This window comes from Lactuca virosa, chromosome 9, assembly GCF_052849685.1.
Source record: "Lactuca virosa cultivar CGN04683 chromosome 9, Lactuca_virosa_CGN04683_v6, whole genome shotgun sequence".
Taxonomy (NCBI): domain Eukaryota; kingdom Viridiplantae; phylum Streptophyta; class Magnoliopsida; order Asterales; family Asteraceae; genus Lactuca; species Lactuca virosa.
This window is the reverse complement of record NC_136434.1, coordinates 41,287,652-41,300,532: the sequence shown is the minus strand read 5'-3', so window position 1 is coordinate 41,300,532 and position 12,881 is coordinate 41,287,652. Positions and strand designations below refer to the sequence as shown.

The window sequence follows — 12,881 nt, the reverse complement described above, 5'->3', positions numbered from 1 at the left end:
TCAAGTCACATGATAGACATTAGTGGAATAATTTAGGAGTAGTTTAGTATATTTGCTCTTTCAAAAAAATTAACCAATCGAAAAAGTTGTAGAAAATCAGCTAGATTTGCAATTGCCGGTAAAAATGTTGGTTTTGAACAAGTTATGAATTATGATCACTTTAATCGTAAATTATGTAAAAAAAAAAAGATAACCAAATGTTTAGAGCGTGGTATCTTGCCGTATTAAGTAATTAACATATTATAAAATAGAAAGTTTTCATGACTTTTAACATTTACTTCTAAATGGCCTTTAACTCGGTGACTAAAATGGTAACAGTTGACTGTAGATCCAAAAAAAAAAAATGTAACGAATCTTTTGGACCATAACAAAAAAAAAGGTCGACATAGCACAAGGACAAAACTTATAAATCAGTTTTCCATGATAGGGAAGATCTTTTGGAGGGAAAGATTCTTTTTCACTTTCCATTTCTAACCATATATAGCCTACCTCCACAATCAATTGCGTGGTTTGTCCTCATATGCGAAGATTGTCGATTAGACAACAATGTATAATTCTGTCCGTCTTCTTGTTCTTTCTCTTCTTCTACTGGTGATCGGGAACTACGTATATGATGATGCAAGATTTTTCGTATATGGTGTGGTTGATGAATATGGAAGAGATGATTTTCCCGATGAATTCGTTTTTGGTTCCGGAACTTCAGCTTATCAGGTATTTGCTTTTGATTTCTTCGTTTCAAGTGTGTGTGTGTGTGTGTGTGTGTGTGTTTGTAGTCGATTTGGAGCTAACTGTACGTGTTGCATGTGATCATAAGTTTGAAGGAGCAGTACTAGAAGATGGAAGGAGTTTCAGCATTTGGGACACATTTGCTCATTCAGGTAACACAAGTACGAATTTAGATCAGAATTATGCAAAATTTTCCGTTCAACTGTTTCATTGGATATTGTCTATGAAATTTAAAACTAGGAAAAAATAATCGTTAGATGGTTACTTGAAACACCCGTCGACATATATGGCCGAACTTTCTATAAAAGGTACATGATGGAGACCAGACAGTATAGTGGAATAATGGAGGACATGAGGTTAGGTCCATATGTAGGCAAGAATTTATGATCTGTCTCCCACAAATAGTGGTCGAAACTCAATTTCTTTTTTATAATTTCGTTTATACCCCTCTTGTTTTTTACATAGTTATTCATTCCTTTTGTTTTTCAAATTCTTTCTTCTTTTATATGTTTATGAGTTTATCATCTCAATTCATGGTTTAATTTATCATAAATATGTAGCAAATGTTAATTATATATTGTTTTTAAATATTACATTATTAAAACAATTGTATCGATATTTTTAAAATGATAGCACTACCAAATATGATTGGTTTATTACCTTTATAACAAAAAATTAAAAACATTTTTGTTTTGGTTTTGTACAACACCACTTCCCAAGTCCAATATAAATCAAGTCCCGTATAAATCGGGTAAAATCGGTCTTGACGGTCAAAAAGTGATGCGGTGAATATTGATATTGTGTTAGCATTTATAGAGAAATGGAGGTGTGACAAACGAGGCGGAAATAATATATTCTTAGGAGGAATCAAATATTCTTTTTTTTTTCTTCCTACACATTTAAGATTGTGTCAGTTGTCATATTTAATAAAATTGATAAATTTTTATTATATTTTTCATCATCTAAAAATGATAGGAGGATGGATAGGAAAAAATGTAAGAAAAATATTTAATTTTTTTATTCTTAAAACGGACATAATTTTTTATATCTTGAGAGTTTGACAATTCACTTATAACGCACGAAAGTACTATACAGGTTAGAGATCCTAAAAATAGTTAAAGGAGGTTTGTCGGCCTATCATCTAAAAAATGGTCATTTAGGCCTTCGATTTTGGATATTCCGCAATTTTAGCCTAATTTCCAATTTTGTTTTATTAGGCTATATGGAGTGGGTTAAAAACCCACGCGTAACGTGACTCACATGTAAGTTTACTCCAAACACCACCCCCACAATAATTATAACGGTCTATGTGTAAGGCTACGATCCTTCACAAATAAGAGAGAAAACCTCTTCTATCTATCTCTCTTCTTTCCTTTTCCTCACTTCTTCCCTACTACTATACACCGTTTCCTAAGGCTTGTGAGAAGCTAGTGGAGTTGATAAATGGCTGATGTGGTCATCTCATATTCGTAAAAATCTCCCACCCATTCCGTTTATCCTTATATATTATGGCAGAATATCCGATTTTCATAATTTCAATTTTTACATGCTTAGTTAGGAGATTAATTAGAAGCTAAGGTTTGAATGCCAATTTTGATTTTTCAGCAATTTGGCAATACATGTTAGATTTTGTCTCTCCCTTTATAAAGGTTTTTGTAACCATTATGACATTTCTGGGATGCTAAACTTCTCTTTTTGATATTATTACTAGTTGTGAGACCGTGTATTTTACGGGTTGATTAAAAAAAGTTAAATATAAATGTTCAAACACTAAGCATTTTAAAGTAAAATTTCAAAAATAAGTACGACCGAAATGATTTATAAGTAAGTACTTTAATCTAAACTAATAAAAGAAAACTATTGACATATTTTAAACAATTGTCGTGAAACAAATTTCCAAAGATAGAAATTTAAGAAATAAAAACAATAATTTCATTTGTCTAATGTAGCATGATTTTATTATTAAAAAAAAAGCTTATTAGTGAAATTAAAAACTAAAATAGTAATATACTTTGCAAGTACATTGTTATTTCTGACCATATAAAAAAATGTTACATATCTATCTATTAACCTGTTTTACTACATGTACTAACACATAAATTTAACTACAAAGAACTTTTTCAAATAAAAAGCATTACAAAATATAGATAACATCAAACAACCGTATCAGACAAATGGAATTTAGATAGAAAATCGTATCATTTATCAACCATCCCTGAATAAGTCAAAATTAATCAGGATATAATATACATAATCATAAACGCCACCTTTGAATTACTTGATTATAGGAAGGATGGTGTGCCAACAATCTACAAGATAAGACTAGTACATGTGAGATACGACAATTCTCGGATATACTATATGTGGTCATGTGATAACAACAGTGAAATTACTAAGATTTATACACTATCACTATATGGTTCGACCATTTTTCACGAAAAAGGTATATCCAACTGCCTCTTTGCCTTACTGAGTGGCCATGATGTTCCAACACCCTCCGAATGGTAAATACTAGATAGAGTGATGGTTGATAAACTGTCATTGATGGACAAACGTCAAGTTGGAAGACATGAAATATATTGGCCCTAAAATCATAAATCATGATCGGTCTAAACTGTCCCTTGCACATACTTCATGTTTGACAAAGAATTCACCTGCTAAACATTTGAGAAACGAACAGTCGAAATGGATTGTGTGAGAAACATTCCGAAATGAATCGTGTGAAAAGCTTTCCAAAAGTACTATTACTTAAATTGCTTTAAATCCTTTAAGTAGTAGTGTAAATCCTAATTACTTAAATTGTTTGATGACACTAAAATCACCAATACTAAATGCTACAACTCTTAAGTTTCAATGTAATTTTTTGTGTGATACTATGAAGGGGTTCCTTGGAACAATGGAGACAATGCAGACATAACATGTGATGGGTACCATAAATACAAGGTAAACACCATCTAGATTTGCCACAACAAATAACTCATTTTTTCGATAACTAGCATAAGAACTCCATTCTAATCGGTTTAATACATGTTTAAGGAGATATGGCTTCATACAACATTACAAGTCAAAATAGTAGACTGCTAATATAGAAATTAGTTTACTTTGAGCCACTACAACTCACTGTTTTTGAATATTGCAGGAAGACATTGAACTTATAGCAGACATGGGTTTGGAAGCATATAGATTTTCTATCTCTTGGTCGAGACTCATCCCTAGTATGTTCACTTAATAGTCTAATGAAAATTTTACGGATCTTCACTTGTCTTCCTTATAAACACTCTTGCTTTATTTTTATTTTTTGAAGATGGAAGAGGATCGGTCAATATAAAAGGCTTACAATTCTACAACGATTTCATCAACAGGCTTATTGCCCATGGTTAGATATAAAAATGCCAATGTCTTGTCATCAAGAAATACAAGTTCAATTGTCTAACTAAACAAACAATGCCTAAAAAAGATTGAATTACTTGTTCTGAGTGTACAGGAATACAACCACATGTTACGTTACATCATTTCGACATACCACAGATACTTGCAGATGAATATGGAGGATGGACTAGTAGAAAATCAGTGTACATTTTTAACATGGAACTAGTTGTGCTTGTCATATAAGAAGGTATACATATGCATGAATGATATGTTTGTAAACATTGCAGGAAAGACTTTGTTGCGTTTGCTGATGTTTGCTTCAGAGAATTTGGTGATAGGGTTTTACACTGGACAACTTTTAATGAAGCCAATATATTTACTTTAGGTGGTTATGATTACGGTTTCTCACCTCCTGGACGTTGTTCTTCCCCATTTGGGTTTTACTGTAGCAAAGGTAACTCTACTTCTGAGCCATACCTTGTAGCTCACAATTTGCTGCTGTCACATGCATCAGCAGTAAGACTTTATCGCCAAAAATACAAGGTAATAAAGATTTGCAATTGAAGCTCTCATGTCATCATAATGCTATCTTTTTTTTTACTATTTTCTTCAAGAAACACTCACTCTACAATGACACTTGATGGATATTGGTGATATATGTAGGCCATGCAACATGGTTTTATTGGATTAAATCTGTTGGGCTTTTGGTTTGAACCTTATACAAACAAAACGGAAGATGTTAAAGCTACCCAAAGAGCCCGTGACTTCTATTTGGGTTGGTGAGTGAACACAAATGCTAACCTTTTTACCAATAGATATTATTAGAAACACGAAGAGTCATATATTGTTGTGAGCTTTTTGTAATTACATTAAACTCAACTTTCACTTTGATCTTTGTTAATTTTTATATATGGTTCATACTTCAGGTTTTTAAATCCCTTGGTGAATGGGGACTACCCAGAAATAATGAAGAAGAATGCAGGAAATCGAATTCCAACTTTTACAAAATTTGAATCACAGAGAATGAAGGGTTCATTTGACTTCTTAGGCATGAACCACTATACCACATTATATGTGAAGGACAACTCCATTAGTCTTGAAATGGATACCAGAGATTTCGATGCAGACATGGGAGTAACATATACATGTATGAAATTGACTTCACTCTAAATCTTGAATCTTCATGCTTGATATGTTTTCCTCTTGAAGCAACACACTTAAAACATCAATCACTATATAATCTAATACTGACATGATGTTAATTACATTTCTGCAGTCGGCACAGGAAATGAACTTTTTCCAGCTCAGGTTTAAACATTTGATCATTTGTTGTTTCTCTTTTTTTTTATTATTATTAAACATTAATTAATCCTTTCCAATTGGACTGAGTTTCATGGTTTATTTTTTATATTTTTAATTTGATCAGTTCCCGGTGGCTCCATTGGGTCTCCAAAGTCTCCTTAACTATATGAAGGAAGAATATGGAAATCCTCCTATCTACATCCATGAAAATGGTAAATTACTTATAAATTCCTATTGCATCTTACTTATATGTAATGGAGGGAGTACTGTTTAAATGTTTATCTTTGTGTCACCTAAAATCCTAAAATATGACTGTTTTATAGGCCAAGCACAACCACGAAATGCAACATTGATGGACACCCCAAGGGTAGAGTACTTGCATGCGTATATTGGTGCTTTGTTGGATGCACTAAGGTATGATGCTAGTTTCTACTCCATTCTCATAAATCAAAATCTTTTTAGAGAGCTTTATAGATCATTAATCCCCATATCTCATTTTTCTTAATTTTTGTATGTGACATGGTAACAGGAATGGATCAAACACAAGAGGATATTTTGTCTGGTCTTTCCTCGATCTCTTTGAGGTGATTGGAGGCTATGCTTCTGCTTATGGTCTGTACTATGTTGACATGGCTGACAAGGAGTTGACACGATATCCTAAGCTATCTGCACACTGGTATGCTAATTTTATAAAAGGAAAGAACTTGAGTGCCATAATTCCAAACATTATGGTAAAAGACTCTTAATTTCTATTCTTCACTTAGCTTTTTGCATTCCATAGCGATGTTATATATGGTCATTTGTCATTTTAATAACCACTTACTTATAATTGGTACCAAGTTGACAATACTTGGCTAGATTTCTGCCACTTAAATACCACATTTTTTTTTTTGTGTTTAAATATCTATCAAGCGATGAATTCTTGGTTGATTTCCTGTTTTGGTCTTTATAATTGGTAATTTGGATACACCATTCGATAAATGAGTTATGAGAGATATATTAATTCTTGCACGTTTAGATTTTAACACCCATCTGTATAGTGTATAGTGGGTTGTGAATGTCAGTTGTAGACTTTTGCATGCTTAATTGTCGGAGTGAACTTAAGGGCACGGCAAGTTTGGCTGGGAGGCGTGCCTTTGTATCTGGTAGATCCACTTTGATCGAACACTTGGTGTTCAGAATTTAGAGTCCACATCGACACAAAATTTAATCGTTAAGAGACGCTACTTTCGTTCGACACCAAAAAAAACATTAAAAGAAGAATTCAAAGAAGCTAAGTGAAATGAGATTGGCTTTATACCTTTTTAAAGATCGAAAATGCACAGAATAATCGCACACCCGCTGACCCAAGATTTTATATCGAAAACCGTTGAACTATCACCCAAAAAAATCCTTCACCCTCTTCAATCGATCCATAAGAAAACGTAGCCAAAGATCCTTAAAAAATCAATCGATCCAGATTGGATACTAATTTGTTGTAACAATGAAAGCTCACGAATGAATTGAAGAAAAAATTTAGAAGAAACTTCAATATGATTGGCCAACGAATCATCTTTATTGCTTCTTTATGTAAACGTACAGAATTCTAATGTCTGAAACCGGAACATGGAGATATTAATGCGTTCTGTATATTGGCGGTATCTTGCCGATCAGAATCGTGTCCGGGCGTTACCGCCGGTAGCTTCCTCAACCCGCTTTCCACTATGCCGCACGACTCCCTCCACCCTATTAGCTTCTCCTTTCAAAACTTGTAGGTGGAGTTACTTTATAAAATCAGATCCCAAGTGAGCCTTCTAGGTTGCTCTTCTGCTGGTGACCTGAATATTAACAACAAAACAAAATCATATAAACGGTTTCAAAGAACATTGCCTTTTTGTGATCAGTATCCATAATTTTCGTGATATCCGATGTAATGTAGCCTAATAGATAGAAATTGGCATCGTCAAATTGAATCAATAATCTAAAGATTCTCCAAAAGTTTTAAATTCATATTTAATTTTTCCAAGTTTGTTGATTTGGTTATTGATTGGTTTTATGGATTCTTTGATTTCAATTTTGAAGAAATCAAATTTCATACAACAAAAATTTTTATAAACTCAGGTGTAATCATTTTAGAGTTTTGGTTGATATTGATTTTAGAATTAAATGCATGAGAAATATTTAATGGATATCTAATTGAGGAGAAGATGATAAACAATGTGAAGAGAATGCAAATAGTTATTTTACTTAGACTTTAAATATAATTTTTAAATTCACTACAAGAATATCGATCTTTAGTGGCGACGGGCGTTGCCGCTAAAGGTCGAAAATGTTGCTGCTAAAGGTATTCGCCACTAAAGGGTCACCGTTGTTGGTTCGTCGCTAATGCTCCATTGGTCGCCGCTATTGCCTTTTGTCGCCGCTAAATGTGTGTCGTTACTAATGCTCTCCGTCGCCACTAAAGGTGTCGCCGTTATTTATAGGTATTTCTATACATACAGATACACATATACATACAAAAACACATACATAATATACATATACATACAAATGTACGTACAAAAACACAAATGCATACATAAAATACATTCAAAATACAAATACAGATACAAATAAATATCCACAACTAAAAACACAAAATAAACATACAAATACACATCTACAAAATCAAAATCTCGGCGAAAACAATGGTGGTGGCCAGTGGCGAATCTAGAACAGACTAGCACGTGGTTTCTAATTAAGTGAAGTCGAAAAAACTAAAAGTCAACAATACATGTGACGAATCGGATCGGGTTGAACCAGTAAAAACCACTCTACTTGACCTCTAAAACTGGATTTTTGAAAGAAAAAAAAAATGCACGAGTTGTGTTAATTTTTAAGTTTCATTATAACCATTCACCATCCATTCTATAACATCAAATAATTACATCTATTTCTTTTTATCTCCTATGTTGGATAAGTTTTGATATATATTAACCATGTGTTTTGTAAATTGAAATATAAACCTTCCGGTATTTCTTTTATTTATTTGTTTTCTTATCTTGTCAAATAATGTAAGGTAGGTCATACTCTTTTTTGAAGATGGTTCCTAAAACTTATTTAATATAATTACTATATAAAACTATAAAAAATAGGTGGGTAGAAAGAAAAATGGAAAACACAGAAGATCAGGAAAGAAAGTGAGGACGAAGAGGGATTGTCGACGCTCTTTAGCGGCGACGGGGCACTCTTTGGTGGCGACACACCGGAGGGAAAAGAACGTGGGGTTTCCTACGTCCTCCTAGTCGTTGGATCATCGCTTAAATTAACGAATGAGATTGAAATGACGTGGATCTCCAACATAAGCCTTTAGCGGCGACGGACAATTTTAGCGACAACAAAAAAACGTGTTTGTTTGTTGTTGCCGCTAAAAGTGTCTGTCGCCGCTGCCGCTATTACTGGTTGTCGAGTTTAGGGGACTTACTACCGCTAAAAGTCAAATCAGAGTAAGTCCCATATGGATTTATTGGTAAGATATTTGTAAATTGTGTTGGTTGCCATTATATTTCGAATTATCATCATATGTCTTTGGTTTATGTGACATTTCTTTAACTTTTTTTTGTAGGAATCAAAGGCCAAGCGCCCACCTACTCGCCTTGAACTGTTTGATAGAACACACCGTACTAAAAAAAACTAAAAGAAAGAACTTCAAACATCAACTACATTACATCCAAAGCTATGAATAGTGTTGGATTTTTTTTACTCTTTAAAAAGTAATCAATTAAAGTATGATGCTTTATATTTAATCTTAATTAGCACTAATGGGTTTATGATAAAATAGGATGCATATGCGGATGATATCACAATTAAATATAGAGATGATATTGCTAGCCATCCTCCATATGATCATGAACTTTGGGTTGAAGTTAATGGAGGTATTAAGAAAGGAAGAGTACTTGGATTTGGCTCTATGTCTAATACACTCAAGTTTATTTTTTTCCTAAAAGTATGTTGCTAGTATTAATTATTTATAGTTTATTTTTTTTCAAATTGAAAGTACGTTGCCTTTTATTGAGTATGTGGCTTGATGCTTAATCAGGTGTAAACTTAATTATTGTTGCTTTGTGGGTTTTTGTTGATTGTATTCGAGAGGAGATAAATGATGAGTTTAGGGCGGAACGTGTAGAAATTGAGGCACAAAAACAAGAAATTGTCAATATGGATAACAACATCCTAAAACTCACTCAAGGAAGTAACATATACCAACTAATTAGACTTTGGCACTTAATTTTTGTGATTTGGTTTCGATACTTTGAAGTCAATTTAGAATGACACTTGATTTTTGTGATGTTTTGATTCTTTAAAATCGAATATGAATCTTTATTTTGCTAGTTGAATGTTAATATTTTGAATTTGTAGTTGAATTTTATTTAGTTTAGTATAAAAATCAAATTTCATTTTGTAACATTTAAACAAATTATGCAGCTGTTATTAGTGTAAAAATCGAATTTCATTTTGTAAAATTCTAGTCAGCAAAATTATATATAAAAAAAAATTCATTAGCAATGGATTCAAACGGATTCCATGGGTTCCCTGAGCTAATCAGCGACCGATTACTGACGGACATTAGCAAGAAATTAACGACAGAATCCAAAGAATCATTGAGTAATTTGTGTTGTTGCAAATCCCTCGCTAAATCCGTCTTTTCAATGAGCAATCTCGTCGTTAATCCATCGCTATTGTTTTTAGTAGTGCTTTTTTATACAAAATTACCTAAATTAATGCCTTATAGTAAATAAAACCACTTAAGTATCATTATTTATCAATTCCTAAAGTTTATATGATTTGAAATAATTACAGAGAAAATTACAAATTTAGCCAAATACACTAATTACTTTGTGGAAAATAGCCAAAAAAACCAAAATTATATTTTTAGCCATTAAAATCGCAGATGGGTATAATCTATTTGCGATTTCGCCATGCCATCTGCGAACGTACAAGTGACTAAAGCACAGACGTGCTTTAGCTGCTTTAGCCACTTGTACGTTTGCAGGTGATTTTTTTTTCCGCTGTATATATACCCCCTTTTCCAGCCTAAAATCGCAGATGGACTATGTCCATCTGCGATTTCCTCTCTATTCACCTACGATTTTGTGATTTCTTTTTTTTATATATATATATTTTGACTATGAAATTGATATGGTTTGACCACGAAACAGCCTTATTATATATAAACTTTTTCAAAAAGTTATCATTTTTGTTGTTATTTCTTTGGAAAATTTGTTTAAAACCCTTCTAAAAGATGAATGAATATTTCTTAATCTAATTATTAGTTAAACCCGTCCCATCATTTATAATTAATCTCTAGTGAACTGTTAACTTTCTTGTTAATCTGGACTATTATTTTGTTTTGGTTTAATATGTTATAAATATGATAGCTAATAATAATTTATTAGCTTTTAACTGTAATTTGTAGAAAAAAGGGAAGGGAGTTGCATTCACTTTAAGTGGTATTGCCCGTAGTAGAAATAGAATGTACAATCTAATTAAACATGCATCAAGTAAAGTCCAAGTCCAACCAAGAGCTGCACAAAATAGAATAGAATTGTCGACTTATGTATAAGAGAGAGAGTTTCTCTAAAAAGATAGTGAAAAATGAAGAAAAAAAAACGTTTTTATACAAAATAGCTACGAAATCGCAGATGAAATGTACAATATCGCAGATGGAAATGCGAAATCGCAGATGAGCTTAATCCATCTGCGATTTTAAGGGCTAATTTTGCAATTTGGGTTTTTTTTTAGTTATTTTCCACAAAATAATCAGTTTATTTGGCTAAATTGCAATTTTCTCATAATTATATATAATCCTCTTTTTTATAGCATATGAAAATCATAGTAGAATTTATTTGATGCTTTTTAGTTTCAAGAAATATGATTTGAAATAGTTATTTATATTCCTCTTTTTATAGCATATGAAAATCATTGAATATATTTATGATTTAATTAAAATTCATTTTTAATTAACTTGAGTTCCGTTCCGTCTCTCATCTAAGGTTTGTCATAATCGCCGATCGATCTCCAAAAGAAAACCCTAAAGATGCTCTGCAGTCTTGAGAGATGAGTGCCGAGTTATAGGCTTATTGTTAATCGCTTTGATTAAGTTGATGAGTTTGGGGTTTGTGAGCTGCATTTTTCATTCTGTACGTAAATTTGTAATCGTTTAGTTTTGATCTATAATCGAAGCTGTGGTTTGTTTTACTATAATGTTTTCAAGGCTTGGTCGTTCAATCTCTCGATTGTCTCGCTCAAGGGTAAGTCTACTCTTCCCTAGCTATAAATTGCTCATGTTTTTCTTGTTTTCAGTATGTACATGGGTTTCTGAGTTTATTATTTTGATCAATCTTGTTCAATGGTTTGGTAGAATGTTTTGAGGGTTGAAAATGACGGAAGATCACTGCAGGTTTTAACGGATTCTTCAGCATATCAATCTCGAGATGATAAACTTGGGGTTTCGGTTTTGAGGCGTTATTTAGGTTCCCTAGCAGCTAACAATCAAAGAAATGGTTCTGGGTTAGGGTTATCATCGAAGCTGTATACATCGGATATGAACTACATTCTTCCAAACCCAAGAATTCGAAGGTTTTCCTCCAATCCGAATAAGAGTGAGATCGATTATTTTCTGTATGTTTAATTAATGTGTATAACAGCAGCAATGTGTGAAGCTTACTCACTAATAACTTTGTGTAAAGTGCAGAGGAATCAAGCAAATCACAGAAAAGAGGTTCCTTTCAATTCATTATCTGCGTCCCATTACTATTAGGATTTGGCTCGATGCTCTGTTCATGGCTCTTGTATAAGCTATTATGTAAAGAGGTTAGCAATATTTTATTACATTTAGATGCTTGATTTAATTGTTTGTCTCATTTTGCACCTCTGTGTTGTATTCATAATTTTACTACATATTCACTCGATGAGATTGTATAGTAATCATTGCATCTGTGGTATATATGGACACGGTTTGAGATATATATGCAGGTTGACAAGCTCTTGGTTATATGTCAAGTTCTTGGGGAAGAAAAGGATAGAGGAGAAAGGAATATGGACTTCGAGGCTGAAGAACAAAAGGAAGGATACTAATTGTACTTGGGGGCAGTTTGGGTATTTCAATATTAATGATATATAAATAGACTTAGTTTTGTTTGTAATTTGGAAATCAAACATTATTAAGCATTTTGTAGGAATGCGTTTGATTAGTATATGATAGTCTCTATTTCCTAATATGCATCCATTAAACAGCATTAAGGATTATTTTATTTCAAAAGGTCACGTAAGACATGCTAACAAACAAGAACAAATATGGGGTTCTAATACATGACTCTCATTTGATGAGATCATATTTAGAATATTTATAAGTTTATTATATTTTAATAACAACTATGTGTTGTATCGAAACACAATCAGATAAAGAGCAAAACCAATGAGACCAAAAATCGAATTATAATAATCAAACAAGTACGTAAAGATAA

General features: G+C 32.5%; 2 protein-coding genes across 6 annotated transcripts; both read left to right on the top strand.

The window, feature by feature from the left end:
• The first annotated feature begins 455 nt into the window (after window positions 1-455).
• On the top strand, window positions 456-6,327 carry LOC145136847 (beta-glucosidase 11-like). 2 transcript variants are annotated; one of them, XM_079070956.1, is made up of 13 exons: window positions 456-711; window positions 815-887; window positions 3,608-3,669; window positions 3,866-3,941; window positions 4,031-4,102; window positions 4,211-4,298; window positions 4,383-4,638; window positions 4,759-4,874; window positions 5,022-5,242; window positions 5,372-5,403; window positions 5,522-5,609; window positions 5,721-5,811; window positions 5,927-6,327. In XM_079070956.1, exons 1-13 carry the CDS (start codon window positions 547-549, stop codon window positions 6,141-6,143), a joined length of 1,557 nt encoding a protein of 518 aa, XP_078927082.1. In that variant the 5' UTR covers window positions 456-546; the 3' UTR covers window positions 6,144-6,327. The 2 variants fall into 2 exon arrangements, with proteins under 2 accessions (XP_078927082.1, XP_078927083.1); XM_079070957.1 differs by having other exon boundaries at window positions 459-711; window positions 815-878.
• A 5,053-nt stretch (window positions 6,328-11,380) lies between these two features.
• LOC145140923 (uncharacterized) lies at window positions 11,381-12,618 on the top strand. Of its 4 annotated transcripts, none has more exons than XM_079074307.1 (4): window positions 11,381-11,666; window positions 11,816-12,017; window positions 12,110-12,228; window positions 12,391-12,618. In XM_079074307.1, the coding sequence occupies exons 1-4, from the start codon at window positions 11,619-11,621 to the stop codon at window positions 12,490-12,492; spliced, it is 471 nt and encodes a 156-aa protein (XP_078930433.1). In that variant the 5' UTR covers window positions 11,381-11,618; the 3' UTR covers window positions 12,493-12,618. The 4 variants fall into 4 exon arrangements, with proteins under 4 accessions (XP_078930433.1, XP_078930432.1, XP_078930431.1 ...); XM_079074306.1 differs by having other exon boundaries at window positions 11,816-12,036; window positions 12,105-12,228; XM_079074305.1 differs by having other exon boundaries at window positions 11,777-12,017.
• The last annotated feature ends 263 nt before the right edge of the window (window positions 12,619-12,881 follow it).

Excerpts from the sequence above, each read along its gene's own strand:
- LOC145136847 (XM_079070956.1), top strand. The coding sequence starts at position 547 with ATGTATAATTCTGTCCGTCTTCTTGTTCTTTCTCTTCTTCTACTGGTG. Across the intron at positions 4,299-4,382 it reads TGGACTAGTAGAAAATCAGT|GAAAGACTTTGTTGCGTTTG; the intron begins GTACATTTTTAA and ends TAAACATTGCAG. Across the intron at positions 5,243-5,371 it reads CATGGGAGTAACATATACAT|TCGGCACAGGAAATGAACTT; the intron begins GTATGAAATTGA and ends ACATTTCTGCAG.
- LOC145140923 (XM_079074304.1), top strand. The coding sequence starts at position 11,619 with ATGTTTTCAAGGCTTGGTCGTTCAATCTCTCGATTGTCTCGCTCAAGG. Across the intron at positions 12,037-12,104 it reads AGTGAGATCGATTATTTTCT|TGCAGAGGAATCAAGCAAAT; the intron begins GTATGTTTAATT and ends CTTTGTGTAAAG. Across the intron at positions 12,229-12,390 it reads ATAAGCTATTATGTAAAGAG|GTTGACAAGCTCTTGGTTAT; the intron begins GTTAGCAATATT and ends ATATATATGCAG.